At 43.7% G+C, this 19345-nt stretch overlaps 1 protein-coding gene across 19 annotated transcripts in view; it reads left to right on the plus strand.

Moving 5' to 3' along the window:
- Window positions 1-223: 223 nt before the first annotated feature.
- The window catches only part of CAMK2D (calcium/calmodulin dependent protein kinase II delta), a 121912-nt gene continuing 102790 nt past the window's right edge, over window positions 224-19345 (plus strand). For 5 of the 19 annotated variants that reach the window (XM_063414966.1, XM_063414947.1, XM_063414949.1 and 2 more), the window contains exons 1-3: window positions 226-578; window positions 844-1102; window positions 1723-1817. In XM_063414966.1, coding sequence (XP_063271036.1) covers window positions 1038-1102; window positions 1723-1817 — 160 coding nt within the window. In that variant the 5' untranslated portion in view covers window positions 226-578; window positions 844-1037. Of the gene's footprint in view, window positions 579-843; window positions 1103-1722; window positions 1818-19345 lie in introns of all 19 variants that reach the window. The other 14 variants (XM_063414951.1, XM_063414959.1, XM_063414961.1 and 11 more) reach the window with 4 other exon arrangements.

The raw sequence follows: 19345 nt of genomic DNA on the forward strand, positions 1-19345 counted from the left end.
GGGGGCGCGGGCTCGGTGCGCGCTCCCGGTGCGCGCTCCCGGCCCCTGCCCCTCCCGGGCGCGCGCGGCTGCCCCGCCGTGACGGTCGCGACCCGGCGCACGCGCGCTGTGCGTGTGCCCCCCCTCGCACGCGGCCGGGGCCGCCGTGACGTCACGAGGTGCCCGGGGTGTGTGTGTCCCCCCTCCCCGCATGCGGCCGGAGCAGCTGTGACGTCACGAAGTGCCCGGCGTGTCTCTGTGTCTGTGTGTCCGTGTGTCTGTCTGTCTGTCTGTCTGTCCCTGTCCCTCGGCGCTCCCCTCCCTCCCCGCGCGCGGCGGGGGCCCCTGCGACGTCACGGCCCCTTGCCCGCGAGCGCACCCGCACGCGCTTCCCGCCGCGCGCCGCCACCGCGCGCTCGCGCTCGGGCGAGGCGTGACGTCATAGGCGGCCACTAGGAGCGGGGCGGGGGGCGCGCGCAGGTGCATCCGCTTCCCTCAGGGCGCCTCCCGCCGCCGTCCCGGGGCAGCGCCCGGGGAAAGGTCGCTGTTCGCCCCCGGGAGGACGGAGTGCGGCTTCTCCCCGTACTCCGGCCGCCGCTGTGAGTCTCTCATGGGCGTCACGCGGTCCCCGACGGCTGGGAGTCGCGGGCCGGGGTCGCTAGGGGGAGGCACGGCACCGGCGGACGGGCTGAGGCGGGGGGTAGCGGGAGGGGAGTGAGCACCGCGCCCCCCGCCCCGGTTTTGCTTTCCCTTTTGCCCTAGCTTTCCCCGGCGGACGTGAGGGAGCGCGGAGGCTATTTAATTTTTTATTTATTTATTTGCTTACTTATTTATTTAAATATTTGTTTGTTTGCTTCCCTAAAGGGTGAGGGGAGGGGAGAGGGAAGACCGGAGGAGGGCGCGGAGGCAACGCCGTCACCAGAGGAGGCGGTGGCGGGGAAGAGGAGGAGAAGAAGCCGGCGCGGAGCCTCGCCTCACCTCGCCTCGCCTCACAGCCCCTCCGCCGTCCTCGCCTCGCCGTCCACGGCCGCCGGAGCCGCCGGCGGCCGCCCGTCCTCATGATGGCCTCGACCACCTGCACACGCTTCACCGACGAGTACCAGCTCTTCGAGGAGCTCGGAAAGTAAGGACAGAACGTGGGGCGAAGCCACCGGGGGCTGTGGGGTCGGTGCGTGAGCCCTAGGGGGAGCCGCGCCCGGGGCCCCCTCACCGCTGCCGATAGCCCCGGGAGAGCGCCCGGGCTCCAGCCATACGGCCCCGGGGCGGCGAAGGGCTCTGGGGGGTGGCAGGGAGCTGCCCTCAAGCCCCCGTGTCGCTATTTATCATTAATTATTGCTATTTTTATCTCAGGTTGTCGCGGGGGGGGGGTGTCGGTGTGTGAGGGGTGTCGGGGCGCGGCGGGCGCCCCCCAGCGGCGGGGCGGGAGGCGCAGCCCCGAGCGCCATGTTGGGTGTCGCCCCCCCGGTGTCACGGCCCCTGTGCACCCCCGGTGTACGGGCACGGTGAAACCCGCCCGCTGCCGCCCAGCTAGCGGGACTGGGCACACGGCGTCTGCCCCGCAGAGTTCACTGTTCAGCTGAAGAAAATCAATGCTGACAGTCCCTGTCACAAAATCAGAAAATACCTTTTTTTTTTTTTTTTTTTAATTCTGCCGACATCACGCCCCTCCGTGCTGCCCGTTAGCTGGTAATGGCAGTGGAGTGTTTCAGTTGGACTGACACTTTGCCCGGTTTTGGTTTCCAGAGGGGCGTTCTCCGTCGTGAGGAGGTGTATGAAAATCACCACAGGACAAGAGTACGCTGCCAAAATTATCAACACCAAAAAGCTTTCAGCTAGGGGTGGGTATATTTTAATCTGGTGTTTATGGTGCCTCCTCCCTTGTTCTTGCGTTCATGTGCTAAGCATTAGAAAATGATAAAAATAGCTGAATGTTTTAACAGATTTTTTAATACAATTTAATTATTATTTTGTTGGTTTGAATTTTTCCCCTTGATGCCTGTTTTTTCTATGTTAAATGTTTCATGGATTGACTGCACAGAAGTCAGAGGTTGATGTAAAGCATTTCAGGAAAAGGTGTTCAAAACCTAAAATCTAACATAATGCAGTCTCTTCATTGTGGAATCTAAATAATTTGTCAGAAGCATTTTGCAAGCTTTTTTTGCGGGGGGTGGAGGGGAGGGCGGAGGATGGTCAATAATAACTTTCCATTGCAGAATTTATTTTAAACATTATAGCTTCCCTGGATTCTGTGTTCCATTGCATTTAAACATGAACATTAAGGCCTATCTGACTGAGTGAATGAGGAAAAGTGTACTTTTACCTCAGATTCAACTTTTTTGTGAGAAGAAAATTATGATAAGGAAGAAAACCATGGGTTTTGAGCTAACAGTTGTGGAGAAAGTCACTCTGATGAAGTGTTGAGGAGTGTTGCTGTTCCAGGGCTGCTGCACAGCTTGTTTCTGCCCTGCCTCTGGTGTGTGTTTCCAGCAGCCTGTCAGCAGCAGCGGCCTGGTTGTTATGGTACACTGTAGGTAAATATACACACGGTGTGGGCTGTTGTTGTGAAAGGGAGTCTTAGCGCTGCCCTGTCAGTCGCTCGTTAATTCCCAGCTGCAGTGCCCGTGTCCGGGTGTCAGCGATCACTCACCCTCAGCGCTGTCTGTGTTTTTATGGGGATTTGGAAAGAGCACGGCAGTGAGGAGGTAAATGTGTTTGTGGTGCCTCTGGCCCAAAGGAATCACTGCAGGTAAACGGCAGCTTGGAGTCATTGAATTTAAACATAAGACATTGCACAGGACGATATGGCAAGTTCTGATAACATGCTGCTCTCTGATAAAGGGCTTTCAAGTATTCTTACTTGCAGTTGGTGAAAGTTGGGTGAAAATTTATTTTTTGCAGAATTTGTGTTCTCACTCTCACTGGGAGATTATTTTTCCTTTATTTTTGAAAGGTTACTTACGTTAATTTTTTTTTGTACAGTTGCAGGCTTGAAGGTAGGTTAAGAAAATTAATACTTGAGATAAATATTTTCACAAGTTTGCTTTAAACAGTTTTTTTTATTGTTTAGCGCATTTATGTGGTTGTTGAATTTTGATAGTTAAAATAAAAGACCACACTCGGTGTGGTGTCATAGATCTGAGTAATTTTCAATGTGAGAAGGCACAACAGGGTCATCTTTGGTTACTGGTACCAGGTGCTGAACCATGTGCCAGCAGCCAGGTTACCAATGTGCCAGGGCTGTGTGTGATGGGGTAAATGAGGAGGTAAATGCTAGGCTAAATGAGGAAAAACAGCCTTTCTAATCACTCATCATTTGCATTGCACTGTATTTCAAGCTGTCATTTTGTACTTTGTTCATGCAGGACCAAGGTGGTCCTTCATATATTCTGTTAAGGAGTGGAAACATATTTGGGAGAATTTGGCTCATCAAATGGAATGAGGCAAACTTCATACAGATTCTTCTGTGCCTTCAACCGTAAAAGAAGGGGTTACCTCTCAAAGCTGAGCTGGGGAATATCCTCTTTAATCAGAACACACGTGGTGCCTGTCTGTGAATGCAGGCAATGCCTTTCCAGCTCTGTTTTTACACATCCCAAAAATAATTTCAGTTTTGTGGAAGTTGTTTTGGGTTTTAATACTTGGAAATTTATTAAACAATTTCTGAAGAGCAAGCTTCTTGGAGAAGCCTTTAGATTCTTGTGAGGCAATTTTTTAATTGCAGAAAGGTGCACTTGAATGGCACTTGAAACATGAAAAAACCTCAAAGTGTGATGCTTTCTTCTGGCTGATACTGGGGATGGAGTTTATAATTCAAGTGCTGCTTTTAGATCTAAGTTTTGTTCCACTCCATCTGATCTGCTGTATGAGGAGGCAGCAGTTCACTTCTGTGGGTCAGACCTACTGGAATGCCCATTCCAGTGTGAATCGCTGGGTCAGCTTCATCTGTGAGCAGAGTTAAGAGGAAATGTGTCCTCTTGGCTTGGAAATGTGTTCCTTGTCTAGTGCTTGCTGCCCCTGAAGCCTTTCAAATAAAATGTGCAGCTTGGCCCTTTTGCCTTCCCACACTGGACGAGAGCAGTTCCAGCAAATGATATGGAGGAGTGAAGACTTTCAAGACTAAACAAAACTTCCTTAAAGTAGTTGTGAAGTTAGAAATTATTTAAGTTGCTTCAGCCCAGTCAGAGCAATAGTTGTCTTTTCTTCCCCTCTTCATCTCAGCCATAAATGGTTTTGGAGATTTTTGCAAATTCTTAACTTCAGTCGTCTTTCTAAATATGATCTGATCACCAGCTAATGCCAGTGAAGTTGTGTTCCCCTCAGTTTCCCTGTATAGTTACAGGGAAATTTCAGGCAAGTTGCCTTTGTACAGAGGGATGGGCTTTGGCTGGAATTTGGAGGGGAAAAGGAAGCTGTGCCTCCTGTTCTAGCAGAAGGAGCCTTGGTGCTTTCAAGCTGATGGTCAGTTCCTTACAGAATTCCAGTTCCATGATTTTCTGATTTTAGTAGTACAAGTTATAAGCAGTTGTGGTTTGAATCTCTTTCAGCATAGCAAATGTGCTTTTGCTTGTTATAATAACATATTCTCAAGTATTCTTAAGGTGCTCTTCGGAGTTTTGATCTTGGTGTTTTCTAGGTCAGCTGGAGTTTAAACTACTGGAATATCCACAGCTAGTTTTCGATCAATAGATTGTGTTCTTGCACAAGGTGATTATGCTGCTGATTGCAAAAAAGGAAGGGCATAAAAAGGTGTGTTACCCTTCTAAAATTAAGTGCAGCAGTGAACAAGCACACAGAAAACCAAGAATAAAGTGAAGAACATGTGTTTGCTGGTTCTGGGTTCTGTATGTTTCATCTGATGAGGTCTGGGATTTTGCTACTATTCAGTAAGGGCTTGGACTTGTCTGTGTTGTTTTTCATGTGCAGAAAGTCATGCAGATAAAAGTGAACTTCTGTGGAGTGACTTTACTTTTCCCCTGTCTCTTCCAAATACCAAATAATGACGAGATTGTCTCTCTGCCATTATCTGTACATCTTTTTCCTTCGCTTTTCAGAGTCTTCTAGCTTTGATCCAAATTGATTTCACATAAACAGACCCATTTTCTTAAAAGGTTCAGCCCTCATTTTTGTGTTCCAAAAACAAAGTTAGGTAAGAGTTTGCTTTTCTGATCTTGAAAAGGTGAATCATTGGTGGATTTTCACTGGGTGTTACTGTTGCCAGTAACTCCTGCTGACAGTTTCTGGTGGCCAGAAGCCCGGTGCCCTCGGTGTGGTGTGATGGTGTCCATGGGAGGAGGAGGAGGATGTCCCAGCCTCTCATTTCTGGGGAGCTCGTGAAAAAAGCTGGGCACGCCTCTGGCAGCCCTTGGGCTGCTGCAGCAGAGCTACCAGTGCTCTGTTTATGAGCACATGTGCTACCAGGAGTAACGGGAGAGTTACTGCAGGTTATTGCTGCTCCCTCAGCAGCTCTCATGAGCTTGCAGAGACCAGCCATTCCATTAGCTTCAAGCCTTGGAGGTGGCACTGGTTATTTGTCTTCCTTCTTAGCAGGAAACTTCCCAGATCTTTTTCAGTATTTATACTGTTCTTCCCTGTGAGCTCATGCCTGCAGATGTGTGGCACAGCCACAGGGACTGGAGCGATGGCGCTCACCTGCATCGGCTCCGGCTGCTGTGGGGGCTGCAATCCCCACCCTGTGGGAACAGCATTTTGGGCAGTATTGAGTAATTGGGCTGTGGGAAGAGTGTTCAGCATCTGAAGCTCTCCAAGTAGGGCACCCCGTGATCCCTAAAGTGATTTAAAATACATTAGGGGGATGAATGAAGTGGGAAACGTATATAGGGGTAGTGCTTTCAGCACAGCTTTTCGTGACACAGAGATAACGTTTTTGATGTGTCACTACACTAACATTTCCTGTAGTTGGGTAGCTTGTGTCAGTCCGTGCCAGATGTTGTACAGGAAGGCAGGCTCTAATTAGGCTTCCAGCGCTCCATCGGAGGAGAAAATAATTCTTTCTAATCTAGCTCAAGATGTTAATCTCTGAAGCACACATTTACCTGTGCCAGTTTATGCCAGCACATGTATTTTTGAAGCTAAATTCTGTTCTTACGCACAGGTGACGTTACTCCCACACAGATAGGACTGTCCTTCAGGGTGTTTAGTTGTCAGTGAGACAGATTCTGTCTTTGTGAGGACAAGATTTAAGCTTGGGATTTTAGTGGTTTTCTTCTGTGTCTTGCTGTAGTCTTGTTTTTCTGGTTAATTACTTGTCATTAAGAGTGTTTTAAAACTGTTTGTCTCTAGTATGTAAGAAGGTTCACCTGCTAACATGCAATCCCCCTTTTTTACATTTGTGCTCAATGTTTGTGTTCAGCTTAGTCATGGCATTCTTTTCGATTTGACATCGTTGTAACACAACACACTCATTTGAATATTTATCTGCAAGTATTTGTTTCATTGCAAATTACCATCATCTAGCAGGTTACTGGTTCTGTTGAAATCAACTCCATTCAGCTCAGGCTAGTAGGGAGGAGAAGACCATTATCAAAAAAAACCAAACTCAAAAGGGAGTTTTGGTTACGTGCCCTGCTTTGTGAAGGTTTGGAGCTTTAAAGTCTGTTTTAATTTTAGCATTAATTCTGTTTTGGTGTTAGTAAAAACCTGAAGAGCTTTCAAATACCACTAAGAATGAGGACTTTGAAACTCTGTGATGAGTGCTGGTTGGTAGTAATTTATTCTAACAGTTAAATTAGATTTGAAATGAAATGTCCTGGCAGTTTGTAGTTAAATTATTCATAACAAATGCTATGCTGATTTCAGTAATGTCACTTCTGGAGTTTTTGCAAAAGAGTTATTTACTCTCTCCGTTGTGACTGGAATTTCTCTTAGAAAGGCATGGGGAGTAAAAAGGTGTTTGCATCATCTGCTAGCTCAGTTTCAGCAAGCTCATTAGGGGAAGGGAGGGAAATGCACATGAAACGGGATTATTGGGGACTTATTTGGCTGCTGATCTGCAGCCACTTTCTGTCAGAAGTTACACATTACAGCACTGATTCGTGCTCTTGTTCTGTGTTCTCTTCCTGCAAAGTGAAGACTCAGCTTGAACAGCTCCACTTGGGGGATTGCTTCTGTTGGAAGAGAAGGGGGAACTTAAGATGCAGGAGAATACAAAGTGAATACCTTTCCTGAGCTTCCGTGTCCTGATACTGAAATAGGGCTGTGTTCTGTCCCTCCTGGCCTGAGAGAGCCTGAGAGTTTTGCTAAGTTCAAATGGTACTTCTGAATTAAACACCCAAACAGCAAAATGAGGAATTGAGCACCATGGTCAACGCTCTATGTTCATTGTAGATTGGTTCTGTTTGTCTGCACATAACACCATACATAGGAACCACTGTTTTATGGGAAACCAGGGGCCAGCTCACGTGTTTGTGACTTGGATCTGACCTCCTGACAGCCAGGTAGAAATACACTTGTTCCTGGAAGGACTGAGATTAGGCACTGACCAACCCCCAGAAATCCAATTTCAAAACCTAACTACACAGTGGAATCGAAATGTAAAACTCCTGCCATATGTAAGCATATATTGATCCAAATGCTAAACATTTATGCACCTTCTCAAGTTGTGATTAGGGGTATGTGAAGTCATCTCTGCTATATTTGTTCACTCCTCTATGATTCCACAGCCTGGCTTGGGGTTTGAATTTATCTTTTGGGTTTTTTTTCTTTTTTCATATAATTGGAGAATGTGAGTGGGAATCTAAAAGACTGGAATGAAAGTCAGTGAAATATTTTGCTTTGCAAATGTTCGTACTGCCAAAATAGTGCTTTTCATGTATCTGTCCTTCATTTGACCTCCTGAGAGATGTAGGCCAGGGTGTTTGATCTGTCCAGCTTCCTGCTTCATACTCATATATTTCACATTTGTCAAATGCTCTGTGAGGATATTCTGGGGAATTTGAGAGATTATGTGAGAAATGCAACTTCCTCTGTGCTTTGAAAAAGGTTACTAGAGAACAAAACCTTAACTTAGCGGTGGCAGCTTTTCTGTTTGATTCCTTATTAAAAATAATTGTGCTTTGAATTTGAAGAAACATCTGCTCTGTTGTGGAGAGGCACAGGAATCCAATCTGTCTGTTTATTCCTTGGATGTGTTGAGCTTGTGTACATCTTGGAGTGCATGTTTGTGCAGACTCCTCATCCGTTTAATCCTGGTATTATAAGAAATGTTTTGTGGATGGTATCAGGGAGGGTGGAGAATTTGTGTGACATGGGGTTGGTATTTTCTTCCAGGGACACAGTTGTGCTGTTACTCAGTGTAATTTAATAGATTGTTGTCAGCTTGTTCTGAAATTCATTTCACTTGTTTGAATCAGAGAACCCACTTTTAAGCTTTACAGCCCTGATAATTTCTGTGGCATCTGATCAGAAGCTGCTGGATGTATTCTGCTGTACTGAGGGGTTACTTAATTCCTCTTGAATTCTGTTCTTCCAGATGCCAATGAGCAGAAGCAGTGGATGCCAGAAAAGCCAGGGAGTGGCAACTTCTGCAAATTTGCATGGGTGTCTTATCCCTGATGGAGCTTCTTCTCTGATCCGGGGCCACTTTAGTGGGAATTGAGAAACCTAAATGGTGCTACAGCATATATTTGTTTTTTGTAATTAGGTTTTTCAGTCTAGAGAATGATAGGTAACGTGCTGAGCAAACTATTACAGAAATGTTTCTGCAGTTATTGGTTTTTAAGTGAGTTGTATTTGGTAGACAGACACTTTGCCTACCCGGTGGTTTGAGGGAGCTTCTGTTACATGAATTCCTGACCTTTCATCAATACTTTCTAAGCATTTCACAGGAAAATTTGAGAATAAAACCTGCAGGCTTAATAAAAAACAAACAACCCTAACCTCTCAAAAGCAACAAAGTAGGTTTTAATAATTAGAAATGTGATGCTGTGGATATTTGCTGATTGAGGTTAAGCATTTTATCTTGTGATGAAAGGCTTTTAAAAAATCTTTTACCAGTAACCAAGAATTTATCACTGCTAAATGAATAAAGTTAAAATTCTGTTGATGCTTTCCAAGGGAGCTGTCTGGCATCCATAAAAGCAGAATTGATGTAGGTTTGGCAGTCACTTCCAATCTGAGTATACAGTGTGCTTGTGTATGTTCACAGCTGGTTGTGGGGTTTCTGTTGCTCGGTTACAGCCAAATCAGTCCTTTTGGGCTGTCCCTTGGACAGCCTCTCCCACTGTCCTACATGTGCTCTCTAGGGAGTTGGTTCTTTTTCCTGGTGCAGCAGTTCTGACTCCCGCTGGACTGCTGTGGAAAGCAGGGTTGTGGTCACCTTCCACTGCATGGAGAACTTGACCTAAACCCATCTTTAGCCAGAGGTTCTGATGTGCAGAGTTAGGAACTTCAGAATCTGTATTACAGGAATAATTTTTAGGAAAGTTACGATCTGAGTGTTTGCTGGCTTGAGTGAGCAGTGGCTGAATTTGGACAGGTACTGAGGAATGTGTAGAGCTGCGGCAGTCAGCCCTGGGTTGTGTGCCAGCCCCTCGGCCTGCAGCTGGCAGTGCCCTCACCTGGGAAGCCGCTGATGAATTTGCCCAGCACTCCTGGCTCACGTGGCACAGGGCAGGCCTCACACGGCTCCGGGCAGCAGTGCGCCCTGCCTGGCTGAGAGCAGTGACAGCCCCTCGTGCCAGTGCAAAGGGTAGCACACCTCTGCTGTAAAGCTTCCTCACCTCAGCACGTCACGGGGAGAGGAAAGGAACCTTGGAGGCTCAAAGCTCATATTGGTGGGCAGCAATTTACTGCCTGTGTTTTCAGAACTTTGCTCCTGATTTAATTGTAGTTGGGAACTGCTTACTTGTAAATTTTCCGCAATGTGAATGCAAGTGTTGCAGCAACAGTCACGTTGCATATTCATGTAGCTGCACAAACAGATGGGGTTCCTACATAAAATCCATATTTGACAATCTGATGGGATTTGCCAAGGCTTAGCTTTCATTTAAATTATAACCTCTTGGAGAGATAGGTTTGTGATTTAATGAGTCAGGAGAGGCCTTCAGGTTATTTGTGTTGCATAGCAGTTTTCAAGCCGGTGCTAGGTGTGATTTTGGTTTGGGAGACTTCTAGTAGGAATGGTTTTAACGGGCTATTGCTCATTAGAATAAGTGCTTGCCAAATTCAGAGATTTCTCTTGAAACCTTGTTCATTTGGTTGATGTTACCCATATCCTGCAGAAAGTGAAGATGAATATGAAGGTGTAACATGGACCGGCTGCTGCTGCTGTGGTGCTGCCTTGCAGGGAAGATTTTGTTCTGCAGGGCAGATGACCTTTGGTTCCCCTCAGGGCAGCTTCAGGTGCTGCTGAACTTTGATTACTAAAGCACACTTAAAGACCTCCTTTACACCTTTTTTTAATAGAAAGATGTCACTAACATCAAGTGTCTCCAAGATGCAAGTGAGGATCAGTGCAGAAACCTTCAAAAACTACATTTTCCTATTGTTTATTAAATGCTGTAGTTACAAAAATGAAAAGCTCATCTTGGTGCTTTTTATACTGAGTCTGCTGCTTCTAAAATAAAACCTCCTTGGATGTAAGGTAGCTTCCTAGTCCTGCATTGCACAGCATGGACAGCTAGGAATTTGTGATTAGGATTTCCTTGATAAATGCTCATGGGACTAAATGCCTTGCTGGTCATGGCATAAAGCCCCTCCCTTTTCAGCAATTTTTAGTATCACTGCTCCAAATGGAGGAGGGAAGAAAAAGGTTTTCTGTCACATTTTTGTATCTTTTCATGGTGTTTTGATGATATTCATCATTGATAGCCAGTAAATTTTTGCATGTTAAAAACCTTTCTAGTTGCTCTTTCTTTCAGGCAATGCTGGTAATCTATTAATGTGGGGGACGTGTAAGATTTACAGAGAGGTACAAACTGGTGCTGGATGGAAGAGCTTCCAAAGCCCAGTGCCCTCTCTTTTTATACCCACAGCACTCCATGGTGTTTCATGGCAGTTGCATTTTGGGGAGAATGAAGAAGGGAAAGAGGCCGCTGGTTCAGTGCTTTGTGTGTGCACGTGTGAGGTGCAGAAGATCTGGCAGAGCCTGTGTGGACCCAGGCAGCCTGTTTGCTGTGGGAAAGTGATTCATGCTGAACCATCTATTAGAGTGACTTGTAATGAGGGCAGGAATTGGTGCCTTTAAATTTTTATTTACTTGTGTTAAACATGATTTACCTCTCTAAATGAAGTAACAAATTGCTTTCGTTGCCCTGTTAATCAAAACATGTAATGAGATTAATTTTCCCACAGCAGAAGTTGCTTCTGTGTGGTCCATCCGCTCTGCTTGGAGCTGTGTTTGGTATTACAGATGGTTTGGGGACCAGACCGGTGACACAGCCCAGCCTCGCAGACTCATGGTGGGAAGCTCAGTATCTCAGAGGAAACCCAGAAGAAGAGAGAGCAAGGACTCACAAATTATGTGTGTTTCAAGTCTTGGATAGGTGCAGATTTTTTTAAGTTTCAGAGTAATGGAATTTAATGTTCTGTCTGCATTTTTCAAAATAGTTATATTCTTGTGTGTTCTGTGTAAATCTCACAGCTGCTACATCCCAACATTTAGACTCTTAGAAGTGCAAAATATTTGGGGAAAAAAAGCAGGGTTTTGTCCTTTAAACAGGATTCATTAACCTCCATCCCTTTTAAATAGGGTTGATCCCTCTGTTGCAAACTGTTTTCTTGCTTAGGTAGTTTTGAGGGGTAAGGATTGGTCCTCTACCAATACTCAAAGGAAAGTCAAGTTCAGAGTCATGTTTTGGTTGTCAGTGATCTGCTCTTTGTTATGTGAAACAGGAAAACCAGATCTGATAAGACTGAACCCTTCCACTTGCAAATCACGTTCATCTGCTGTCTGACTTCTGCAGGGCATTTATCACCTGGAGCTGGCCTTCAGTGAAAATAAAGAAATCAAATTAAAGTATATTCAAGGTAAAGTTGAGTCATTCAACAGAACAAGTAATCTCATTCAGTAATCAAGCTCTATCTTAACATTAACTGAAGAGGTGAGTGGGTTGGTTATTTTCCCTTTTTTCAAGGCAGAATTTAGTAGTGGCCTCTATTACTTCAAAAACTTTCCTGATTTACAGCCCAAATTTAGTCATGGCCTGCATTTGTTGTCTGTGCCTGGGCTGTCCTTCAGAGAAGGCTTCCTCTTTCATCAGTGTGTATTTATCAAGGTCAATCTTATTCTCATTATTTTATGTTACAGCCATCTTCCCTTAGCTTCCTCCTGTATGACAGACTTGCCATTGTTATGGCCATTCTTCTTATGCATCCTACAAACTAATTTACATATTTATATGTGGATGTTTGGAGCGGGGAATTGGAGTTGACCAGGAAAAAAACCACTAGGGGAGGTCGTCTGAGTATCTTTAGTATCACCGGTGTCTTTATGGGAGGGTTGTGTCTGATGAATTCCAGTGTTTATTTGCAGACTGATTTGGCTGATACTGAAGGAACTCATTTAGTACTTGCACTGTAGATTTGCCATTCATCACTAGGTTTCCTGTCAGCTCTTTTACAGGTTGTCTACCAATTTCAAAGCTAGTTTGTTCAACCCCATTTTTACTCAGCCCCAGATGCCTCATTTTCCTTGTTTCTGCATCCTAAACATTGGAGCCTTGCAGGGGGCTTTGATCCCTGTCTGGAAAAGTTCCCTGGAGTACTGTTTAAGAGGACTCGCTGTACCCTAGCAGTGACTGATATGCAAAGATGTAGGTAGCTGCAGGGATTTTTGTAGAGTTGCTCAGATCATGCATATTGAAGCCTAAGTCCAAACCCATTTCTTTCCATCACAGGAATGTTGTGCAGTTCTTGACACAGTAGCTTTCTATAGCCTGCTGTTACTGCTGCCTCTGTGCAAGGTCGAGTGGAAACTGCTGTGAAAATAGCTCCATGAAACAAAGCTAAATTAGGAGTAGTTTCTGTTGAGTGGTGACTTGCCTCTGCAACCACAGATGCTCATCCAGTCAACAAAACAGCTAAAGAAACAGCAAATTGTGCAAGGACGCTGAGAGCAGCATAGATCATTGGTGTAAGTTCTATTGATTCACACACTAAATAAACTAAAACACTTTCAAAATGTTACTAATTGTTGTTGACTGGTTCAGTCAATAAGATACAGTGTGAAAAATGCCTAACCAGCTCGATAGAGATTTTGAGAGTTTTCTCGATAGAGATTTTGAGAGTTTTCCCCACTGCTTTGCATGGCCTTTTTTTTTTTTTTTTTTTTTAACCTGAGAGATCCCTCATGTTTCTCAAACTGTAGCTTGTAGGCAGCTGATGTTTCATAAAGCTGTGATAGTGGACAGCAGAAACTTCCTGATCAGGGGAAATGCGCGAGCGCCGGGTGCCCTGAGCTGTGGGTGGTGTCTGCACAGTTTTGTGAGGAAGCTGTGGCAGGTTCCAGTGCCTGTGTTGCTGGGAGGGGTTGGGTAAGAGGATTCAGATGCTGCTTGTCCCAGGTTTAGATCTTGAATGTGGGAAATGTGCTTTGGGTTTTTTTCAACAGAAAAGTTCATTCCGATGATACAAAGTCTCTACGATCTGACCTTGAAAATGAGGTGAGTTTACATAAACCAGCAGTGGTTGGGTATGGAGCAGTAACATAAATGTGACAAGCAACATGCTGAGCTACTCATGAGATCAGCATCTGGGTGTGCATCTGTCAGGTTTTCTTTCCTACACAGAGAATAGACATTCTTATTAAAAACTACATGAAGTAGGTTTTGAAATAAAAAAAATTTACTGGTGGTAAACAGGAAAGTTCCACTTTTTTAAAAGATTGAGTAGTGCTTTTATAAATATGGAATATATGTATTTAAATTAGGGAAGTATTAAGTTCCTTACTTGTGTAAATACCTAGGCTGATAGACTGATTTAACTTTTTAAAGATAAAGCATGTCCCTTGATTTTGATTTTACTGAACCTTAATAATGAACGATGAAAAACTGATGCTACAGAGATTATAAACCAGAGCAACAAAAAACCTCCCTTATTTTTGGTGAAGTGTTTTAGTTGAGATTCTCCCTGCACCCAGATCATCCTCGTTTAGAGGGAAGATCTCCACAAGAAGAGCAGTGTTCGCTTGTAGGACGTGTTACAAGTTGCAAGAGTTAGTTTTACAGAAAGGGGGGAAAGAAAAAAGATAACAGCTTATTTGCAGTATTGAAATCCAAAGTGGAGGTGTAAAACAGATCTGTGGTAATTCAGAGTAAGCACTGTCTCAGTCAGTAAATAACAATTCTGCAATCACACCAAGTTAATACTTATATTGTCAGACTTAAGCAGCACACATCAGTGGAACCAGATGTATATTCTTGACATTTCTTTAGTATTCATCAGACCATGCAAGTTCTGAACAAAAAATGGAATTATGGGAATGACAACAGAACTATATACCTAATGCTATAATGTCATTCCTCTCAAATCTTAGTAACAAAAAAATCTCAGATACCTGAAGTTCAGCCATCTGCATCTGTATTTCATAGCAGAGTTAATGGATCATCTCAAAGGTGATTGGAAAAGCATTTTTAAAATTTCCCCTAAATTATTTAATTCAGTGTCAGAATGACATATACAACACCTATCTGAATTACTTGAAGTGGCTCCAAAATAAGAGGTCAAAACCCAAACAACCATTTTACTAAGCAGAGATTATCAACTCCTTTGGCAATTTTACTAGTACTATTAGCCGGATTGTTTTTATGAAACCATGATATGTAGCTATATAAAATTATCACTGTGAGTTTTGGACACTCACAGACTAAATCTGCTTCTGGACTCGCATGCTCAGATGCACAAAGAACAGGAGTTTGCATTTGATGTTTGTTTTTTGAAGGATTCCCTTGCCCTTCCATGTTTTTTAAAAATGGATATTTTTTTTGCCCAGAAAAGAGGGTGTGAAGGAGCCATCCAAAAGCTGTGCATACAGACTTGGTCTGAGAGCCTCTGCAGAGGGTGTTTCAGCTCTTGTGCTTTATTTTGCCACACTCAGGAAATGCCACTCGTGGGCAATAATTTTGTTCCACTGCTGTAACCTGATCATGTTTAGTCTGGCACCTGTGTCCTCCGCAGCTTCTGGTGGGATGACAGCGGGATGTGCTGTTCCTGTGTCCTTCTCGTGCTTTTCCTCCACCTTGTTAAGCTGCTGAAGAGCTCCTGCTTTGAGAACCATTGTTCTCAGTCTGGGGCTTGAGAAGGTTTCTAGAATAGACATCTGAGTGGCACATGTGTGGGTTTTGTCTTTCTCTTTTGCAATTGCTGCATCCCGTCTCTGAGATGGGGTCCTCATAACCTGGTTATAAGGCAATCTGTTTTAAACTGGCTCTTTCATATTGGCCCTTTTGCTTGAAATGTGCTGGTTTTTCTTTTCTGTGTTATGTGAATACTGAGTGTAAAAACAGTTCTTGTAGTTAAAATGTTAGAAAATCCTCTTTTAAAGTGCATACTGTTTTGTATTGGATGTGTTTAGGTTTTGGATGCATTCAGTTGTGACATACGTTTTGACCAAAATATTTTAAGCGCTTAAGCTATTTTTGGAGGTCACTCATTTTCATGGTAACGTTTACCCACTCCTACCAGAAATCCATTCTGCTTCAGTTTTAGTTCAGCTTCCTGAATTTCAGTTATAACCTATCTGTAGTAATGTAAAAATAATATGTGGGATGTGAGCTGGGGTCTCTTGATGTAACAAGGGCTCATTGTCTGGGCATGGACTCCCTGCCAGGTAGAGGAGAGGAGAGAAAGCAGCATTGCCACGGCAGAGAGAGTTTCATGGGTACCATGAGAGAACATTTCATGATTATTTTAAAGGAAAAAAACCTGACTGTCTTATGGGGGAAGTGTGATAGCTTTTTAATCTGTTTTTTGTTGGTAGTTTTGCCTTATCAAGAAATTGAAATATTATCCTGGCATCCTGTTGTCCAGTCCCTCTAGCATAAGAGCTGAAGAAAGTGTTTGAGGCTACACCAGTATTCAGTAGTAAACTATAGAGGTGTAGCTTGATCTTGCATCAAGATATCAAGCAGAGTAAGACTTTGCAGTCCAGTTAACTTCTAATTGCCTCTTTACAAGGATACATTTACCTTATGAATGTGAGAAGATTCTTCATATTTTCATGGGACTTTGTATGAAACGCTGCTTCAGCCTGCTTCTCATTAAATCCATTGATATTCTGTGGGGGATTGTTGAGTGACAAGCATTGCAAATGTGCCTGAAGTTTTCCTTAATGACTAAGCTTTCTTGCCTAATATAAAAATGAGCGGCTGCGCAGGAGTGAGCAATGTTGTCAAACCTGTCATCAAGTTCTCAGAGTTGGTTTGAGTGCTTGTAATGTTCTTCCTTTAATTGACTTGGAAATTGGCAAAGGTTGCTTATAAAAGGGGAAAAGCAGTTTTTAAAGACAGTGGGAAAGTTTAGCTTTATAGTTAACTGTGCAAAGGCCTCAGTAATTAGCTGTGGTTCTGTTGCCTGCTTTCATCAGCTTGGGTTTTTTATCTTTTATTTTGGGTAGGATGAAATAACTTACTGAAGAATCTGCAGCCCCTTGACAGCGTTTGTCGGTTGAACTAAAAAAAAAAGTAAAAAATTATCTTTTAATTTGTTGGGTGTGCATCTGTTGTCATTATCTGAATGTCATTGGTTTTCCTATTGTAAACAAAAGAAAAAAACCCTACCCTTACTGCTAAAGAGGTCTAAAATGAAAGCTTTCAATGTTTTGAGAAATGACAAATCATGGTAACAGTTTGGTGACGACAGGTTGAAAATGACAAATAATTCAGAAACTGGAGTTGCATCTTCCTCTGCTGCAGAGGTGGTAGTTAGGAAGCTGAAGGGTGCACAGCTTGGTAAGAACTGCTTTTAATGCCCTCAAAATCATCCATAGCAAAACGCTGTGAAGCTTTGGGAGCATGGGAAGGTGGGGATCTGAGAAGAATCCACGATGAACTCTCCTCTAGCTGATCTTTACATTTGAAGCCTCAGCCTAATCCCCTGTGTCTGTCAGAGCCAAAGGCAGGGCAGTAGTTGTGTCCTCTGGTGACAGGTCTCTGCTGCATTTGTCACCAGTGTCATGACCAGCACTCGGTACTGCCTTTCTCTTGTACCCTTGTGTGATGGGAATGGGATGATTCCTCCTCTGAACTGTGTTTTTCAGATTCATCATCTCAAGAGCATTAACTTGAAAGAATAACTTGGGAAACAGTTGGATTTGTACAACTGTAGTGCTAAGGACAGATGGGGAGGCAATGCTATTGAAATGGCAGATGTCTCTTGCACCCTCTGCCAAAGAAATTACAATAAAACACCAAGGGTTTCCTTTAACTTTTGATTTCTGATTTTTTTTTTTTAGGAAATAGCGTATTATATTTTTCACTCTTGTGTACTTCTGCTGTGATTCTCCTTGAACTACAGGAGCTGAATCAGGAGCCAAAGAACTGCCCCTAGGAAAATGATAAAAATTATGGTATTGAGGGTTGAATTGAGTTGTCTTTTGTCTTTGAAAAAATGAGCAAATGATTGAAATGGTGTCAGTAGTTCTGTGTAGGTGTTTGTAATGCTGCATCCTGTGTTAAATAAACCAAGCCTAGGATTCTCAGGGTGATCCCTTCAGCAGCTTGGCTGAATCCAAGGAGAGTTTAAATTGCTCAGAACATGAGGGTGAAACCTGCACTGTAATTTTGACAGCTGACAGTCTGTAAAATGGCAATTTCCATCCCTCTCGAAAGGCTTGGCTGTAGCTGTGACAATTACCTGTGTGTTTCCTGATGTGGAGAGATGTTACCCAGCAAGTGACCCTGGAAGCAGTGTCAGGGCTTTATCCCACCATACGGGAGCCAATAGGAAAACTGCAGAGCCGTCAAACGTTTGATGTGTGCACAGCAGCGCTGCCGCTCCGCCAGGCAGTGTCAGGCTCCATGGGGGAGCTTTGGCTGTCCTGAGCCTTGGTACTGACCCCAGCAAGGGCTGTGGGGGGAGTTCTCAAACGTGTCTGTCTGGCTCTGGGCTTGTCTGGGTGCAGCGTGTGGGAGCAGCTGTGCAAGTGCTCCTGGCAGAAAGGGCTGGGATTGATACATGACCTGTGTGATGGGTTTAACACAGCACCTGCAGCTGCAGCAGGCTTCCATCCTTCAGTAGCTGCTGGGAGCGTTTTGCTTGCACTTTGTATCCACTTCGATACACATATTTATAAGTCAGTTGACTTTTCCTTGGAGAGAACTTTTGCCAGTGTAAGCTCTTTTTATCAGGGATGTTCTTTGATTAAATCTCAGATGTCTGCTTTTTTAGTGTAAATCGTGCTGCTCTCTTAGGTGGAAAATTAGTGTTTTGGTTTGGATTTATGTTTGTTTTATTGTTGAGGTCATGTCGGTAGATTTGAAATTAAAGATCTGATTTATTTTATGCATTAAGACAATTTAAAATAATTGTCCCAAGTGACAGTTCTCCACAAAAAAATCTGGTTTGTATCCAACCACAAATTACTATAAACTTGCTACTGCTTGAACTGTACTGGGGTTTAGATTTTTGAAGTATTTGCTACCAGGTTATTTGATTAATGATTTATGCAGAGCATTCCAATGAGGAATTGTAATTTTGAACTAAAGAACCAGAGCTAATTTATTGCCATCTCTAGAATACTCATAATAGAGACATCTCCTGTATCAACTGGGATGGTTGGTAGTGGCTTGGGAAGAAGAGTTGCTTTAACAAAAAGATCCACCTTGTCATTTTACCCCTCGCTTTGGTGGTAGTGCTTTTACTGTTAGTGAAATTTGATATTGCGTAATGTTAAAAATCAAATTGAGGGGTGGGGAAACTGTCACTTTGGAAGCTTTATATCCTGATTCAACATGATAATTATGTAACTTATAGTCTGTGAATAACCCCTGGCAATGGATGTACGTTAATTCTGCTTGTGTTTACATAGTCTGCTAAGTCATCACCTCAAATCCTTTTCTAGCACAGAGCAGGGATCTTCTTGCTTTGCTCAGTGGTTGCTGGTTCTCCTCAGACGCCTGTGAGCTGGTGGCACAGGTGATGAGGGTATGCCATGGATTCAGATAAAGGCACTTTGTGGCTTGGCTCATCTGAAATGTGAGATTTTGTGTATCTGTGTCTGTCTATAGCACATGGATCAATTACTGGGGTGATTTAGATGTGATAGGTGTTATTTGTGTTTACCACAGAAATACAGAGGCAAGGAAAGCTAGTATGCAATTTATCAATGGTAGAACTGAACAGCTACTATTTTTTTACAAGAGTATTAAATATCTTACAGGAATGTGTCCCTTAATTGAAAACCACATGAAAT

This window comes from Prinia subflava, chromosome 18, assembly GCF_021018805.1.
Source record: "Prinia subflava isolate CZ2003 ecotype Zambia chromosome 18, Cam_Psub_1.2, whole genome shotgun sequence".
Classification (NCBI taxonomy): domain Eukaryota; kingdom Metazoa; phylum Chordata; class Aves; order Passeriformes; family Cisticolidae; genus Prinia; species Prinia subflava.